This window comes from Triturus cristatus, chromosome 4_2, assembly GCF_964204655.1.
Source record: "Triturus cristatus chromosome 4_2, aTriCri1.1, whole genome shotgun sequence".
Lineage (NCBI taxonomy): Eukaryota > Metazoa > Chordata > Amphibia > Caudata > Salamandridae > Triturus > Triturus cristatus.
The window spans coordinates 709,612,256-709,631,928 of record NC_140586.1 but is presented as its reverse complement, the minus strand read 5'-3'; the positions used below and the strand labels follow the sequence as shown (position 1 = coordinate 709,631,928).

Sequence of the window (19,673 nt, the reverse complement as noted above, 5' to 3'; positions counted from 1 at the left end):
GGTGTCTTTCCATTCCTCTTTGGTTCAAATTACATGTATCTCCTTATTAGACACGCGGTCCACACGGGCCACGGGGGCAATAATTATTTAAAATGTGCATCTGAGGTTTTAAATGGCCTTGTCAATGGAAATGGCAGACTCTAGATCAGGGTCTTCTGTAGAGAGCAAACCTTTTCTCTATTTTCTTGTTGCATGTTTTATCAATTAATTGGTCACATATGATTTTGTCCTTGAATTCACAATAGTGACAAGTAGCCTTAAGGACGGCACAAAACCATCAACTGACTGTCCATGGTGTTGGCTGCTCTGTAAGAACGTGCGCCTTTCTAAGGTAAAATTCCTGAAAAAGCAAGAATCTATTGTGTAAAGTTTTAATCACTGCAGCATATTTATCAAGAATTTCTACTGGAACTACTTCCCAGACACACCTCCTTCAAGTACCTGTATTTTTACAACTTTCACAGGCAATGTTTTCAATTTAGATCGCCCCTTAGAACCTATGTTATGCATTAATAACATTTTTGTTTGTGAACATATCACCATCGTTGGCATCCAAATACATCACAAAAGATTCCTTCCTTCGAAGCCAATCCAATGAAGGCACCCCAGGAATTGTCAAGAGTAGTGGAGGGAGGTAATGCCATTCATGTTTTAAAATGATTGACTAGTAACAAAAAATGAAATATGAAAGAAAAATTGCCGTAAAAGTTGAATGAATACTGGAACTTGACGTGATAAAAGAAAAGTGATACAGAAGTCTCCAATAAGAAATTAAATTCAATCCAAAATGGCAGCCAAGCATGTCAGATGCCAAAACAAAAATGGCCCACAAATTGGAAACTTTGGCCCAGCCCATAACTATAACATGTTGTCTCAATTTCGGCTCAGCAGCATCTCTGGATCCATGGCTAGATGATCTGCGACACTTCCGGCAAGGCTGTGCTTCACGGGCAAGCCTCGGGAATGCAACCGATGAGCACAGAACCAAAATACGAGGAATGCAGGCAGTAAATGTAAAATAGACACAGAGGGCATCTCCCAGATGCCCATGAAAAACGACCAGTCCTGGAGTGATTCCTGAATGGCTACCCACCACTTGCCATCACCAGGCAGGTTTCTGGACCCCTGGGTACAGAGCCTCCACTCTCTGGGTCCAGAGACAAAGCCCATCCTGGGCAGAGGTGTCATGCTTCCTCCCTCAGGATGGACTGGGTCCACGAAGAGGAAGCTTCAAAGACCTGCAGCCCCTTTAAGATGTCCCTGCATTTTGCTGTCCCCAGGAACTGGCTCTCACCAGTTCTGACCCTCACTTTGGGTGGGAAAATCGACAGGAAAATTGAGCCCACCTTTGCCAACTCTACCCCTCAGGTGGTGGAGACGAGGTGAAGCACACATCTCAGTTCCCCTCCATCTTGAAGATGAGGCGACCCAGCCAATTAGGGAGAGGGTCATGCCCCTCTCTCACTGGAGGCTTGCCATAATAGGAAGTGTACTCGCCCCAAGACAGGGACCCATTGCTACTGACCTGCACACCCCTGTAACGCCCCTAAATTTAGTATTTAGGGGCGACCCTGAACCTTGCCTTCTCAGGTTCGAGGAAGAAAGAAAAAGGGCCAAAAATCCGTGATGACCCAGGAAGAAGAGGACACCGACTGCTTTGGCCCCCAGCCTTATCGGCCTGTACTGACTCCGACCTGACTACAGCAGAAACCCCGGCATGTCCAGTAACCCCCCCAGAACCCAGAGGATCTGCCCTGCACTTATCTGCAAGACTCAATCTCCGGTGGGCACCGGATTTGCTCAACAAAGACTCCAAACACAGAACACAGATCCAGGTGGCTCTGTGGTTCTGCACCACTCTGTACCCAACGCCCACAGCCCGAGTGGCCCAATTCCACAAGGAGGTCTCCCCAGCGATCCTGGCCTGGATCTAGTGATCCCAGACCTACCTCAAGATTCAAGCCAACGCCTGCAGCCTCAACCTGAAGGGTCCCCAAATGACTGCGACCATAGCTAGTAAGAAGACCCAATGCCAAAAGACACCCCTGCACCCGATGCCCCACGACCTTGGGTGGCCCAACCGACATTGTCCAGGCATCTTCCTAGAACCCTACTCACCTCTCCAGCCGGTGGTCGCCTCCACGATGTCTCCCTGCTCGAGCCTGCAGCCTTTTCTTCAAACGGGAGCTCTCATTGCAAACCACAGGGCTCCCAACACCTTCTTGGCACTCTGCATATCCACCACCGTGCCGCTCGTGATGCAGCTCCTGTGCTGAATTTTGGCCCCTGCAGTGCTTATCCAAACCCCTGGGGTTTTGCTCCCACAACCAAGTGGCCTACCAGTAAGCAGCCCCTGACAGAAGGCCCCCTTAGCCCCATGGGCTAACATTGGGCCACTGCACTTTGCATCTAGCCGCCCTAATGCAACTGGTGGTGCAATTTGAGTGCCCATATGAACCTTGCGGAACCTTGTCTCTAACCCCCAAAAACTATTCTCGCAGGTCATTTACTTACCTGCAAACCAATAACCTTCTTTTCCCCATAGGAACCAATGTTATGAGCTTTTGTTCCTAAAACGTTCTGTGTTGAACTGTTTTCGTATGGAAGAAAAGTAACTGTACATTAAACCTGAAAAATTCTTACTTATCTTTGTATTGTAGGATCCACGTGGGATATCTAGGCAAATCACCCTGAGTAGTCGATGTAATCCAAAAATAACGCAAAAGTAATCCAAAGTAATTTCTATGTAATCTAAACTGTTTTTAAAGCAAATACAAACCTGTAACGATTGCAAATCCATTCTTAATTGCATTTCCTTCTAAAGTTTTACAATTGAACGTACCTTTTACCTACCTGTCCCAAGTAATGCCTGGTCCTAGAACTAAAACATAAGTATACCTTTTTTCATACTTACCTAATTGGTCTGGATTCTGTCTCTGGGTGTGTGCAATCAGTCCTTGAGTGAATACAATAAATGATTAACACACCCTCCTGATAAGCCTAACTGCTCACTCACACTACCACAAAGAGAGCTGTTAGGGATTATCTAATTTAGCTTCTGCTATACCTTTTGGGATCCCCTGGACTATGTTCACACTATACCACTCTGTGGTATAGTATGTACAGAGCCAGTTTCCTACACCTTGGTCATGCTTGACCTTAGTGTGGCTTTCAACACTGCGTCCCACGGTCTTCTAATGAAACAACTATGGCAGCTCGGTGTCGGGATCAGGCGCTCAAATGTCTGGCAGACTATCTCCAGAATGGAACTTTCCAGGTATCACTGCAGCCCTATATCTCTGAGACTCTCCCACTCCAGCAAGGAGTACCACAAAGCTCTGCCCTGCGTCCAACTCTTGAATCTCTATATGCGCCCCACTAGGCAAGGTGTTCGAGCGTCACGGTGTGCAGATCGTGTCGTACGCGGATGACACTCAGCCAATCATCACTCTGGCGCAGGACAGGGGGACTACTGAGGAGAGTTTCAGAGCATGTCTGTTAGACCTAGCCGATTGAGTGGACATCAGATGCCTTAAACTTAATGCGGATAAGACGAAAGTCCTGAGTGTGGGGAAGCAACCATCGATCTGGTCCTCGGCGTGGTGGACAGACAATCGTGGTCCTACACCTATGCCTAAGCCTAAAGTAAAAAATCTATGCTTTGTCTTTGACCATACCTTGTCTTGTGATAGCAGGTAATGGAACTAGCTGTAACTGGCTGGAATACACTACGCAAAATCTTAGGGCTCCTTCCTAGCTCAGCAAGGAAGACAGTAGTTCAGACCCTTTTAGTCTCTAGACTGGATTATTGTAATGTCCTGTATCTTAGGGCAGCGCAGGACAGACTGCAAAAACTCCAGCAGGTCCAGAATGCGGCCGCTCGCCTGTTGCAAAACATCCCTAAACACTTCCCCATGGGCGAGACCTCTCTAAACTCCACTAGCTCCCTACAAGGGAAAGAGTCTCTTTTAAAGCCCTTTGCTGCGGGAATAAAATTCTGCATCAGAGATGTCCTCATTACCTCTCAGCCAAACGGATTCTCGAGGTCCGCAGGGGCAGCATTGACGGTGATCCCCAAGACACAACGATCACGGCTGTGTGGTCACTCCTTCAGCTATTTGACAGCAAAACTGTGGAATTCCCTTCCTTTTGAACTGAGATCAGAATGCTTTGACACCATCTTCTGGAAAAAACAAAAATAAGTATCTTGCTTGTATGCGGAAACCTGGTGGACTCTGAAGCCTAGCGCAAGGACACTCTGAATGGAGTAACCATGCACTCTATAAAACCCTCATTCATTCATTCATACTAGTTCGGTCAGATTAAAAAAGGCCTGTACTCTTTAACAGGTGTATATGGTGCAAGTTTAATAATATTGAGCAGAGACTATGTTGGCAATATCATCTTTGGTTTGGGATGTGCCAGTCGCTTCTCAATACTTGATATGACAATGCCAGCTCTCATCTCAATGGTGGCCCATATCCTTCCAGGAACGTAACCCTCGCTTACTGTGTTTCCCCCATATCCATGCAGAGGAATATACCATGTCTCGGAAATTGCTGAGGCTCATTTTGATCTTCACCTGTACTTCGTTATCGTTGTTAGGGGCTTCATATGCCAATGGCACCGGCTGCTGTTTGACTAGGTCTCTTCTTACTAATATTAGGTTACCTAAATCCTCAGATCTACCGATTCTCCTAACAACATGTTTGAGAGTTTCCCCCCGTCGTTGCCATACCACCCATAGCGTTAGGGTTATTTTCAAATTACATTTTCATTTCCTGTTTCAATGAACCTATAGACACTGCACCACATAGTGCATCTCTCCTCTACCTTTAGGCACGAGGTTGAAGAGGTGCCTCAAGCTGGGACATGCATTGATACCAGAGCACCTATGAAGATATTGCACATTTAGTCATGGTTTGTAACTAGATGCTCTAAGTCAGGATCATATCCTTGCTTCAATGATTAGAAGTTTTGCATCATGGAATAATATGTATAGTTCTTTTTATGCAGATCTATTCAATACGACGTTTTGGTCTGTTATTATAGACATAACTGTTTTAGACATACTACACATGCTGCAAGTGGCGCATGTGCACTTGTTTAGAACTAGTCTAAGAGCAAAAAAGTGCAACACCAGATAATCTAGTAATTTAAAAAATTGTAAACCTCCGGAGATTCACAGCATAGACACTCAGACCCAGGGCCGGACTGGCCGTAGCGGGCACCGGGCAATCCCCCGGTCGGCCGCACGGGTGGGGGCCGGTTTTGGGCTCCTGGGGGCCGTTTTTGTTACAGGGCCGTTCTTGCAGCATAGCTGCAAAAACGGCCCTGTAACGAAATCGGACGAAAACCGGCACTGGCAAAGAGCTCGGCCGCACCCCCAAACCCCCGGTGGGCGGCCGAGCACTTTGCCAGGGCCGGTTCTCGTTCCCAGTCTGGCCCAGCTCAGACCATAAAGTGAGACAAAGGTTGTCCTGAGACCTGAACTCCAAGGGCCTAATTACAACCTTACAGCAGAACAGTGGTGCCGCAGTCCAAGCCACCGCTCCGCCGAAGGTCACCGCCGCTCGCCCGCCAGATTACTACTTTCCAGTGCTCAGGCAGGTGGGCGGCATGGCGGTTCCCCCTGCGGAGCCTTTTGAAAAGGCACCACAATGGGAACACCTCACAAGGTTCCTGTACGACATGGACTCATAAGTCCCTGTGTGCATCCACATATGTCTGAGGCACAGGGGGCTCTAGGGCCCCCCTTGTTTCCTTTCTGCCAGGCTTTTCATTGCGGTGGAACCGACATGATAAGCCTGGTGAAGAGGAACCTCGTAATATACTTGGCGGGACTGTGGCAGTCCTGCCAAGCATATTGTGGCCTCTGACCACTGCTCCTACACCAGGGAACGGCGGTTCCCTGGCAGAACTGGCAGTCCTAGTGCAGTCCGACTGCCCAAGTCAAAATTGGGCGGTCGGACCGCCGGTAAGGCGGTGGCTGGATCCGCAGCGCCACCACGAGTCTGGTGGTCAGGGGACTGCCAGACTTATAATCTGGCCCTGAGTAGAGATGCACCCACAGGGCACCATACAAAACCCTACATGCTCTCAAATGTGGCACAGTCATGGACAACCACCATTGTCCCTTAAGAACAGAGAAGAAGATGGCCCCACCCCAGACACTCTGCATATGGGCTGCAAGAACAGGATCAAAGAGGATCTGTCCTCCTGGAGGGAGAGCTTCACAGCTCAGTGACCACATGTGACGATTGACTGTCCTATTCACCAATGTAGAGAGCAAGGACCCTTGTTAGCCTCTTGCTCGACCACATATTGCCTTTGCTAGTTTGGGGGAAATCTGATCCTTTAGTATTATTCGGGATATAAGCCGGGCACCTACAGTTCAGCCTGAAAAGGTGGCCATCTTGACCCTTGATCCCTTAAAGCCTATATTCTAAGCCTTCTGATTGATTGTAACAATCTCATCAGACCTTTCAGTGTACTAACTATTGAGTGTACCTCAAATACTTTGAAATTTACATCTAGATATGAAACTCATTTAAATGTATAAAATAAATATTAAAATATATCAATTTTACAAAGGCAGGACCTTTGGTAACCATACAAGTGTGAGTCAAAATGCCACCTTTTCAAAATGTACCTCAAAGGAGGGACTGTATCCCAATAAATCGAAGATGTACTGGTGGGCTCAACCCCAAACACCTCTGTTGGGCGACCATAACCTTACGCATCATTTGGTCTGCCACTTAAACCTTTAGAGTGTAAAAAAGTCTGCACACCTTGAGCGTGGCACTATGACGTCATTCTTCCTGAAGGGCCTATAAAGTGAAATGTGGTGCAAGGTTGTGGAATGTTTATAATGCCTCTCACGCGCTGTCCAAAAATACAGATTACGTAATGTACCTATTTTCTTGGCGATGCACGCGCAGGCTTTAAAAGTTCTAGCAAAAAACGGTAGAAAGCGCCACTTCTTTCCACACCTTGGGAAAGGAAAGATGGCAACAGTTAAAATTAAAAATCAATTCAATGCATATTCAACTTTAAATTGGACTGGGCGTTTCCAAGTCACTTTTAAAGAGCTTTTATTTTTACTTTAATTTTAAAGCGCTTTTAATTCTGGCATTTCCTTTCACTTTTCTTTCCCGATAATTGTCTTCAGTCTACGTGCTGTATGGTCAGGAAAAGAAAGAGCAGGGTAGCTAGTGTAAACTTTGAGAACAGTTTGAGCCTGTTTTGTTTCTTCCACCCGAGCCTTCTAAGAGCCGGTCTGCAGCAACACGCGAGGCAGGCAGGGGCGGAATGCAGGTCCATGCAGCCCGTGCAGTGCAGAGCACCCCAACTCTCCAGGGGTCCCATGGTCAATGAATATCGGTTAGATCTGGGAGACTCGCGGGCCTCCTCATCATCTGGGTGGGGGAGGCATTTTGAATTAGACCACTGGAGGCAGGACTCCCCGTTACGGAAGATGCACTATAAAACACAGTGCTGTGCACCAAATCGAAGATTTTATAGTGTCGTAATACATTTGCCCTGTCACGTGAGAAAAAAGTAGCAGTGAAATCCAAATACATCTACATAAAAATACCTAATGCAGGGTCACATTTTTAATGTGTATAAATGCAGGCATCTAAGCAAAACCATGTGTTTTCCCTATTAAGGTGAAGAGTGATTGTGCTAGAAACACTGTGACAGAGACGACATATAGGACAGCACCCTGAGAGAAAGGGGGAGGGGCAAGGCATGAAGTAATGGGACAAAAGTATCAAAAGCAGCACAATATTCTCCTGTGTAAAAATAAAGGTTGAAATAAAAAATGAGAGGTTAAATTCCTGTCCATCGATATATCATCTTCTTCTCCCAAAACATACAGAATGTATGGTTCTTCTGAGGCCAGATGCACAAAACATTTTTGAGACTGCAAACAGCTCCATTCACTGAATTGGGCCGTTTGCGGCAGCAAAAATGCTTTTCAAATGTACAAAAACCAAACTGCGATTTGGCAACTTGTGACTGCATCACAAAATTGTGTTTGCGACCCAAATCCAATTTGGTATTTGGAAGGGACATGTTTAGGGCATTCCTTCCAAATACATGTTGCAAAACATTACTACATGCATACCCGATTTGAATTGCAGTGGCAAAAACATTAATTTTTCACCAATTACTCAAAGGTAGTGGCAATCATATGCAAATGTAGGTGGTCCCAGGGAACCCTTGTCCTTTCAGAATGTGAAGAAAAAAATTGTTTTTTAAGAGATGGGCCACTGCCTAATCGTACAAACTGAAACTTAAAGGTTTCAATTTCTGTAACTATTAATGCATCTCATTTTCCTGACCCCCAACCAGCCACCATCCCTGTGATGGCAGCGATTCTTATTGCGACAATTTGTGAACTACCTCATTAATATTCATGAGGTAGGTTGATTTCCGACCCCATTAGCAATCCCTATTTTAGGAATAAATCTTAAAAACGTTAGGAATTGTGATTTCCTAATTGCGATTCGGTAAGAATCTCAATCTGGAAATCGCAGTTAGCAATTTTTGTACATCTGGACCAGAGGTTGGTAATTTGCAAGTGATTTGCAACCGCAATTGCGGTCGCAAAAAATTGGTACATGGCTTTTAGGAAGGGAACGCCCCTTCCTAATAGCGAGTGGCAAAACTCTATTTTGCGAGTTCCAACTTATTTACGACTCGCAAAATAGTGATTGTACATGGCCCTATCAGAATTAGCATGTGCAAACAGGTCGCAAACCCGTTGGCGCATGCTAATTCTCGTTTTACATCTGGCCCCTGGCTCTTGATGTTTTTAGATTGTCGCTCCACACCTCTTTTTTACATATATTGATGTCTATTATTTCACCGCTGCTTTTCATAAACTCTGCTGACAGGTCACCGGTTTTTATTGCATTTGTCTCTCAGTCATGGAGGCAATCTGAAGACAGCATCAGAAACTTTGGGGAGCGCTAAACTCCTCCTAGACTGTGTGGCGACGTAGCGTGGCGCAGCAGAGCAGGCAGTGAAACATTACAAGGGGCCCTCACCTCAGTGGCATGTCGATAATAACTCTTCGGAGAGCTGTAGCTCACACTTACAACAGTGCCGCCATTTAAACCCAGAGTGTAAAACACCTGATTTATAGAGTGCAACAGACAGACGTGTTTAACAGGCTGCACCTTCTTCATGCAGAGAAACGATGAAGCCTGCTTGGAAAATACTGTAGGGGGGTCAGTGACTGCTACTGCCACGCAATTTGAAGTTATTGAATTTGCTAGCTAATTTTTGCCTGCCGCTTGTGGTCGTCGTGCCCCCGTTTCTCCCCCCCCCCCCCCCTCCCCCCCAGACATTTTCTATTTATTTATTTTCTGTTGGGTGCAATTTGCGAGTACAGTTTGGTAATTTTACCTTTTATGGTCAAAGAAGTCAGCTGTGGTTTATCAACCCATTAAAAGAATGTCTCGGTGGAAATTGTCTATCAAACTCTAAGTCACAAACGTGTGCTTTTTGCTCACAGTTAAATTCTCTCCATATAAAAGTGAAAACGAGCGCTTGCTTTGGCCGATGGGACGGGCAGATCTCTCTAAGAAACGTGTGCCCAGGGGCACAATATACCTCGAAAGTAGTAAAGTGCAAGGGTCGGTGGCTCGAAGGTCCACGCCAATAAAAGCTGGATGTTATTACACAATTAAAAAAAACACGCTAGCAATGCTTTCTGTTGCTCTAACAGGAATATCCAATAAGACCTAGGAAAAAGGAATTCTGTCCTAACCTTGGGGTCGATAACATGTCTGTGGTAATAGTTAAACCATCGATGTACGTAAATTAAAACTGTTTTTTGGGGGAATGCATAGGCCAGTGCCCAGTGGAGAACAGTGGTTTTCCCATGCACAATAAATCTCCTGTTTTGTAAGTCTGTTTTTTCTGTTTGGTGACCTGAGTACAACCTGTGTGTGTTCACTTCAGACCACACTAAATCCAAGGTGGTTGGCAGGTGGTGGTGAAGGTAGGGGAGTAGGGGAGGTGGTTGCCAAGTGGTGGTGAAGGTAGGGGGTAGGGGAGGTGGTTGGCAGGTGGTGGTAGGGGGTAGGGGAGGTGGTTGGCAGGTGGTGGTAAGGGTAGGGGGTAGGGGAGGTGGTTGGCAGGTGGTGGTGAGGGTAAGGCGGTAGGGGATGTTGGTGGTGAGGGTAGGGCGGTAGGGGATGTGGGTTGCAGGTGGTGGTAAGGGTAGGGTGGTAGGGGAGTCTGAGAGACCTGAAGGAGGGAGGTGGGATCAGTACATAGCAGTGGCTCTCAGAAGAGAAGTGGTGTTATTGCGGCAGGGTCTTCAGCTCTTTCCTGGATGTTTTCTTCAGTGTCTTTGGTGTAGGCAGGCAGGGGGTTTCAAAGTGGCAGCTAAATCCACAGCGACACACTGTGCGTGGGCAGCCGTTGCCTTACCACATCCCAACTATCACACAGTCATACTCTCTGAAATACAGGAAACCCCTTGAGCTGTGTCTTCCTCAGTTCTACATCTTCAGGGAGCTCAAATTCCATCAGTGTGCACCCTGAATAAAAAGCCTTAGAGTGAGCATTACCACTCCAGACACGACTTCCCTTCAGTGTCTCCCAGGATCCAAAGCAATTCTACTCAAAGCAGGATGCATACCCATGATACCTTCTGGGGCTTGACCTTGTCTTCCTGACCCATAACCCTAACCAATGATACGTCCACCATCCTCTGAGGTTCCAGACTCCTTGACACCGTCCGACAGTACACAAGGCGTGGAAAGGTTAAAGGTACTTATCCTTGCATGCATTAGGCTCTGCCCCTCTCTGCTCTACTCAAGAAGAACAATTGATGGCAGTCTTAAGTTCCCACCATCTGATGAATAAAGTTGCTTTGCATCCCCCAGTCCTTCATTCACTGTAATCTGGAGGCCATCTTGATGGCATGCCGGCTCTACGCAAGCGCAACCTACACACATTCAAACTAAACCACACATGGCCTAAAAGACTAAGAAAGCTGAACAGAGCAACGAGAGTCAAAAGTAGACGTGCAAAGCTTTTGTTCTTTTAGAAGTGCCCAACAAAGGGTTACAGTATGGCACTTTTAAAGGGTTACAAAATTAAAAAAAATAATGTAACGAAAATTGATCCCTCACTTATAATAACAGGTGTTCTTTTTATTTAGTCTTGGACGGTCCTTTTTGTGTCATCTGCCGCTACATGCAGCTGAAGCGATCCAATGAGAATGGAGTAGCCAGGGCCTTTCTTCCATTCTAGTGTGGACACACGCCTTCCACTTCCGAATGCATGAACCCTCCAGAGGCAGGGTTGATATCCTATAGCTGCACAAAATTTTGTTCAAAACTTACAGTCCACATTTCCTCATCTTTCAAATGAAATATAAATTTAAAAAAGATATATTTTGTACTGTGATTTTCCAAAACATTCATCTCACTGAGTTCATGTCATCGAAAGTTTAAAGCTGGTCAAGCACTTTCATAGCCAATTAATCTCTTTGAATTTAACTGGACATAAAAATAAATAGCAACAGGTATATGATAAACTACCACCGTTTCAGGCCAGCGCCTCGCAAAACCACAATTCTTCTAGGCACTTCTAAAATTGAAAAAAAGATGTCCGTCTCTTCGTGAGGACGTGTAGGAGGCTGTTTGCATACTCTACAACATTGTCCCTAATTGGAAAGGCCAACGTCCTAGAAACGATCAGAAATTCATTCTTATGTAAAATAATGCAGCCGTGACCTTCCACCAGTGGTTGGACAGGGCATCACTGTAGACCAATAGGTGTAAGAGATAATTTTTCTAGTTCAAAAGGGTGCGCCGGACTAGAGGTCTGTAGGGTAGGACGGATGTATGTCGTTACAACGCACACTTTTACAACGCATGCACTTACAACGCATTTTTTACAACGCAACATCCACTACAACGCATTCCATTACATCGCAGGACACTACAACGCATTTTTAAAAACTACCTTTACAACGCATTCCATTACATCGCATGCTACCTTTACAACGCATACCATTACAACGCATAATATTACATTGCATTTAAGGTAAGTATTGGATAGTATAGGGGTAACAATTACTAATCTTACTCCAGGCGGTGCAACAGTAGAGTAATTGTTGGATAATATAGGGGTAAAAATTACTATTCTTACTCCAGGGGGTGCAACAGTAGGGTAAGTGTTGGATAGTATAGGGGTAAAAATTACTATTCTTACTCCAGGGGGTGCAACAGTAGGGTAAGTGTTGGATAGTATAGGGGTAAAAATTACTATTCTAACTCCAGGGGGTGCAACAGTAGGGCAAGTGTTGGATAGTATATGGGTAAAAATTACTATTCTAACTCCAGGGGGTGCAACAGTAGGGTAAGTGTTGGATAGTATAGGGGTAAAAATTACTATTCTAACTCCAGGGGGTGCAACAGTAGGGTAAGTGTTGGATAGTATAGGGGTAAAAATTACTATTCTAACTCCAGGGGGTGCAACAGTAGGGTAAGTGTTGGATAGTATAGGGGTAAAAATTACTATTCTAACTCCAGGGGGTGCAACAGTAGGGCAAGTGTTGGATAGTATAGGGGTAAAAATTACTATTCTAACTCCAGGGGGTGCAACATTAGGGTAAGTGTTGGATAGTATAGGGGTAAAAATTACTATTCTAACTCCAGGGGGTGCAACAGTAGGGTAAGTGTTGGATAGTATAGGGGTAAAAATTACTATTCTAACTCCAGGGGGTGCAACAGTAGGGTAAGTGTTGGATAGTGTAGGGGTATTAATGTAATATTATGCGTTGTAATGGTATGCGTTGTAAAGGTAGTATGCGATGTAATGGAATGCGTTGTACAGGTAGTTTTTAAAAATGCGTTGTAGTGTCCTGCGATGTAATGGAATGCGTTGTAGTGGATGTTGCGTTGTAAAAAATGCGTTGTAAGTGTAGTGCGTTGTAAAAGTTGCGTTGTAAAGGTTGTATACCGGGTAGGACTTGAGCTGTCTATCTGGTTCAGAAGCATCCGGCAGGTTTGAGATCACGTTTCAGGCCTTGCGGTATTTCTCGGGTACAAAAGCAACCACCACCTAAGACACCATGTAGTAGGCCTTTGTGCAGCACTCCAGTGCAGACACAACTTCCACACTAGAGATAAACTGAAAGGCCTTGTTGACTCTCCAGTGTAGAGCAGAAGCAACCACCACCTTATAGATCACCTGGAAGGTAGCTGGGTGGCTCTCCTGTGCATTATCAACTGCCAGAAATCATCTGGAAGGCTTTGCGTCAACTCTCCGTTGCAGAAGCAACCACCAAGCTAAAGATGAGGTAGACGGTTTTGGGAAGAGTCTCCAGTGCAGAAGCACCCACCACACTAGATGATACGTGGATGGCCTTGAGACAACTCTCCAGTGCAGAAGCAACAACCAATCTAGAGGCAACCAACAATCCAGAGTCAATGGCAGGCCATGCTGAACAGCGTGGCCACACACCATACTAGAGTTGAATTCCAACCCGAGATGGAGCCTTTCTGTTCTACCGAGACACGAGCAGTGGAAGCCACGCTCATGCTTGCATGAAGCGGATGATCTTGTGTCTTGCTTAACTTTTACCCCTGCTGGCTCCCCAGCCAGCTAAATGAGATGCAAATCAAACTGCTCAATAGACAAACTCACTCAATGGGTTTTTGGGAACATCAAAAAAAATGTACTATTCCTTGACTCTGAGAAATGGTGAGATCCTGCTCATACAGCAGCAGTGCACACAGTCCACGCCCACAGAAGTATCCTGTTCCATGACGCCAAGAATGCACCAGGCATCCTCTTGATCAGACTACTACCCGGGGACTTACCCGCCCCCTGTGACCTCCCACAGGCTCAGCATGACTGTCATTAGCTGTCAACACCTGCATCCTACACACAAATGTATCAGTCTACAAATGACTACATAATTCATTGACAAACTAAATCCATATTTCAAGGGAGCCTCCTCTCTCTCCAATCACCAAAACCTACTGCACATCTCAGCCAGATGCAGATTCATGAATGGGATTGCTGCTTGGCAGTTCAGGGGTGCTGCCAATTACACTCAATTTTTCCTGAGGCTAGCTCCTAGGCAAACATCATGGCCTTCAAAAAGAAACTGAGGACACCCTTCTCCTGACTTTCTCCGCAGATGTGACTCAGTGCATGGCGCCAAGCTTTAAAGTCCGGTCAAATGTCAGCCAGCTCTTCCGGTGTGTATTGAGCTATCAGCTACTCGCTAGGTGTGAGTCAGGAACCCCAGTTCTACAGATGCAGTACTCACACCCTCTGCTTCCAGGTTTCCCAGATCTTCTGGCACTAAATTGAATTATTAGCTGTTCACTAGGGGCCTGATTCACGAAGGGACTTACGTGTAGTAAAGTTACGAGGGCGAAATCTCCACACTCAAGGGCACACTCGGGGAGGAATCTCCTCACTGAGAACTGTAGTGTGATGATTTTGCCCCAAGTGCACCATAACTGGAACCCTGTTTCTACAAAGCAATATTCAGAACCCCTACTTCCATGGTGGTGGCTCTTCTAGTGCTTACGGAACTATCAGCACCCTGGTTGTAATGCTCTGGAACCCTGTTTCTAAAAATACAATACTCACAACCCCTGCTTCGACGATCCCTTCTCTCATTGAGCCTATCAATCAGTCAATAACGAATGAAGAACGCACGAGTCTTCTGGCAAAGAGAACACGCAATGCTGTAGGGTGGACTGCTGCCTATGTGGAGAGGATGTACACGGAGTGGTACCACCACTGGAACCTCCTACTTAATAAAGAAAAAACAGCAGCCTGGAGAGCCGATTGGTTGCGGTGACTGGGGTCCAAGGTAGGCACGAGTCAGTCTAGACTGAAGGGCAGAACATCGTTCGAGGACTGCTAAGCAGAGTGAAAATTCCCAAAACCAGCTGTCAACAGACTAAATCACCTAAAGCATGTGCACCCCTATCGCAGCCACTCACTGTACACAACGACACGATGCCCAGCTCAATAGTAGCAGTCGGTGGAACGTGGAATTCCGTGGAGGTGCAGTGCATTCTGGGAGTAGTGCTTTAAATGGGCAGATATCGCCTGGTACTGAGCATTTGCACTTCTTTCATTTGAAACGGAGACTACCTGCACTCTTCAGCACTGTTGCAATGCATTTAATGGGAGAGTACCTGAACTTCTCGGCAATGCTGCAATACATTTAATGAGAGAATACCTGCACTCCTCGGCACTGCTGCAATACATTTAATGGGAGAGTACCTGCACTTCTCGGCACTGCTGCAATGCATTTAATGGGAGAGTACATGCACTTCTCGGCACTGCTGCAATGCATTTAATGGGAGAGTACATGCACTTCTCGGCACTGCTGCAATGCATTTAATGGGAGAGTACATGCACTTCTCGGCACTGCTGCAATGCATTTAATGGGTGAGTGCTTGCACTTCTCGGCACTGCTGCAATAAATTACCTGCACTTCTCGGCACTGCTGCAATGCATTTAATGGGAGAGTACATGCACTTCTCGGCACTACTGAAATACATTTAATGAGGGAGTACCTGCACTTCTCAGCACTGCTGCAATACAAATAATGAGAGAGTACCTGCACTTCTCGGCACTGCTGCAATGCATTTAATGAGAGAGTACATGCACTTCTCTGCACTTCTGCAATACATTTAATGGGAGAGTACCTGCACTTCTCGGCACTGCTGCAATACATTTACTGGGAGAGTGCCTCTACTTCTCAGTACTGCTGCAATGCATTACATGGCATAGTAGAGGCACTTCTCAGGGGCAAACAGGTACTGTGGGCAGTGAGTGCCAGCACGTCTATATTTACATTTAAAGCACCATCTGGAGTAGCTGCAGGGCCGGCTTTAGGGCGGTGCGACCGGTGCGACCGCACCGGGCACTGACTTTAGGTGGGGGCGTCGTATTTGCAAGTTAATAATAGTTTTAAAAGCACCTTCTGCCAGCGTTCTGGCCTCCAGCAGTTTTCAGCCCTCAAGAAAATTGTCAAGATAACTCTGATTAATTTTCTTTCTACAGAGAGATCGGAGGTTTGTCTAGTGCAAGCTTTAAGGGTAGCGCAGATGGTTAATATGCCTACTGCAAAGAACCTGTAACAGCAGATCACAAAAGAACCTGTACCAGCAGATCACAAAGTGCAGGTAATTTAAATAGATCAGTAGATCGTTGCTTTTGTCTGAGAGGTCCTTTTATTACTTGCAGTTAATAAGTTAACATCCTAGCATAGAACAGTGAGCTATTAAGCCATACTGTCTACCAGTGTGGATGACATTTGACTCCTACACCTTATAGTCCTCTGTCTTATGTAACATTTCCCATACACTGATTTGCACACCTATGATTGATTGTCTCTGTGTTTTGTGCGTTTGATGTAAAGTGGTCTGACACCCTACACTGGTATGAGTGGCGCTATACAACTAATTTAATGCATCTGAGCGATGGAGTGGTTATAGAGGCTTGAGGGGCAGTGTTAAAGGGTGGTAGTGAGGAAATGCATGGCAGAGGTGGTCACTGGGGGGGGCGCCAACAACCATTGTCGCACTGGGCGCCACCAGCACTAAAGCCGGCCCTGAGTAGCTGTGCTTCTAAATGAAAGTTTTCACAAGGGGTAATTTTTTGGCTGATATTTCAGTGTGGTTTGTTGTGAAGCACAACAACAGTCCACAATTGAAGAAAACACGCCTGTGTCTAATGACACACACAAACATCCTCACTCCCTCTGTAAGCCGGTGAGAACTTGTCAGATGTCGAAAAGCTGCGGTTTTCTTCAGTGGGAGCCCGTGCCGTTCCACTGTCAGCGGCGGAGGCTCGGCGTGCGGCCACTGGCGGACTGGCAGCCTCCAGAAAGAGCCCTGGAGGGCCCGTGGACGTCCATGGCATGGCCGGCAACTCCCCTTTCTGATGATCAAGACCAAGGAGCCTTAGAGTGCGGCCTCTCCGCAATCTTTAGAACCGTGCCCATAGGGTGTCCATTTGAGCTCGCCGTGCACAGCGCCAAGAGGCTGGTCAGAGCTTAGTGCGCTGTGGAAGACAAACAGCCTTGGATGGACAGATGGGGTGAGTGGGGCGGCGCGGGCTTGGATAGACCCGCGTGGATTTGGCAATAATTATAAAGATGGGCGGGAGGAAAGTGATGGACAGACAAATCAAGGGAGCAGTGAATGACGGAGCAAACAAATGGAGGGGTAAATTGCTATTTCTACCATTCCAAAATGTCACCAAAAAATGTGCCCTTCTCGAGTCTCCAATCACAGCGAGAAATAGAGAAAGAAACAAAGCCTGGACCTGGACTGTGCAAGTACCATGGACATTCAAATTTACCACCATGCGGCACACAAAAATAATGAAATGTAAAATCAAAAATTCAAGGGAAGTAACAGAGCATATCGAAAGGGAATGTTAAGCAAGTCGCAACTGGCGCGTAGGAGAACGCAGAATAAAGAAATGGAGGTTGAATGAGAGAACAGAAAGCCAACAGAAACCATGCGCAGGAATGCAAAGTGTGGCCGCTTACACGTGAATGAATAGAAAAAAACACAAGCGCTAAAGAGTCAAAATATCGGTGTGCAGGGGAAGGTAGCCTTTATATACTCTACCTGTCTGACTGCAAACCACAGGAACTCCCCCGTCCAGTGAGCGCACATGGCACCGGCGACGCGCGCACAGGTGTCTCAGTCCCACATGCCGCTCTGACTGTCAACGCGCCCCGAAGCGTGTGAACGGCGGCATCTCGGCGCAATGCAAGGCACCTAACGTGCAAAAATACATAACCATAAAATACTACATCTAGTGTGTGTCTATTTACGTACGGGGAGAACATATAATTTGTAAATAACGTGCACTAACTCAAAGTGTAAACAGGTGAGAATATGCGTCTGGAGACAAAACACAAAATGTAAATACAGTTTCCAATATTATGTGCAGCTGCGCACACACGCCAAGTGTAAAAAGCATTAAGAATGTAAATAGACGAAAAGTATACATACAACAAAAAAGGTGTCATTGTACATATAGCCATAAAGCACACACTTTATATGAAATTCAGAAAAAAGTGTGCAGGTGGAAGGAAACAAAAGGTATAAATAATATTGGATGCAGCGTCTTTGCTAAAGTATTTTGGTAACTGAAACGATAAATGTGAAGATTTAAAAAATGTGGGTGTGCTCAATGCAGAACCAAAACCCAACGTGTTAAGGTATTTACAAAAATATGCCCAATGTATCCAAAGAAAGGCAAGAACACGAATTTGAGGTAAGAAGGTAAAACGTGCGGATCGCAGTTGAAAAAAAAACACAACACGAAGACAAGATTGAAATAAATACAAAAAAGTGTAACAAGGCTTAGGAGAGGCAGTACAAAGTTGAGGCAACAAAGGCTGTCAGTTTACACGTGGACTGGAGAGGGTTATTCTGAGAGCTGTGGCCGGCCCTGGGACTCACCCTTCATGTCGGTCTCCTGCAGCAGGGGTGACCCTCGCTGGTACCTGGCGGGCAGACGCCGTCGCTCCCTCGCCCTCTGCTGAGGCGACAGCCTCCTGAGCGGGCTACGCGCCTGGGACAGGGTGGGCTGCAGGGGGAGCCTCCTCCTCCAGCGCCGCTTCTCTGGTCCTCAGCCTCCGGGCAGCCCTGGGTGTCCGCGCTGCAGAGAGGCTCAGCTGTCCCGGGGCTGGAGGCTGCCGCTAGACTCCCGTGGAGGCGCTGCCCTGTGCTCTTCAGGGCTCTGCGCCTCGGTGCGCCTCTACCCGCGCTCTTCAGGGCTCTGCGCCTCGGCGCGCCTCTGCCCGCGCTCCCCCGGCTCCCTTCTTTCCACTTCGTGCCGCAGATGCTCACGAGGGAGAGTAGAGGGTGTCCTGCGTGAAACCAGTCAAAGCAGTAACGCCGAAGCCCCTCTCAGCACGCTCCTCCCCGCTCTGCACGGAGACACGTTTCATGTATGTGTCCAGTGTGCGCGTGCAGAAGTGACAGGCGGCCGTCTCGAGAGGTGCGCAGTATGCACGTTCCAGGGCACGTGGGCATTTCCGCTCCAGGTTCCCGGGCTCTGAGATTGGAGGTGCGTTTGAACTGGCGCGCGCCACCTTTCCCTGTTGCAGCCCCCCACCTTTGCACGTTTCCATGAGTGTCAATCCATTGTGTGCCTCAAAGGACACCCGCCACGCCCTTTGACCTTGTGCACACTGCACACCTGCGTGAAAGAGCAAACATTTTTGTCCACCTGATTAATCGCACTCTTAAGTACCTGAAGTCGAGTTTTTGTTAGGCATCCTGTCTGGAAACTGACATTTGTGTTTAGCTCATTGGACATCTTTGTCTTCAACTAAACACGAATTTGAAAGTAATAAATCTTGCTTCTCTTTACCGCATGTTGTAAGAACCGCTACCCCGAAAAGGTGTAGCCACTTCACTTGTTTCATGCACGACTAAAACCAAGCGCTTCAATACCTTAGGGTCGAGTTCGCGCTATTTAAAACTGTAAAAAAGAAGCCGGTTTGACACCCTGCCTGCAGCTTTTGATTGAACAAAGTACAAGCAAAAAGTAGAGATCGACGCCCGCTCCACCCCTTTATATTTGGACTTTCCCTCCATCTTCAGCTCCTTAAACCTGATCTCACCTATCGCTTTAAG

The 19,673-nt window shown here is 46.6% G+C and overlaps 1 protein-coding gene across 1 annotated transcript in view; it reads right to left on the bottom strand.

Moving 5' to 3' along the window:
• Window positions 1-18,923, bottom strand: part of GLIS1 (GLIS family zinc finger 1) — a 1,425,682-nt gene extending 1,406,759 nt beyond the window's left edge. The window contains exon 1 of the mRNA XM_085602586.1: window positions 18,492-18,923. Coding sequence (XP_085458712.1) covers window positions 18,492-18,498 — 7 coding nt within the window. The 5' untranslated portion in view covers window positions 18,499-18,923. The remainder of the gene's footprint in view (window positions 1-18,491) is intronic.
• Between the last annotated feature and the right edge of the window lie 750 nt (window positions 18,924-19,673).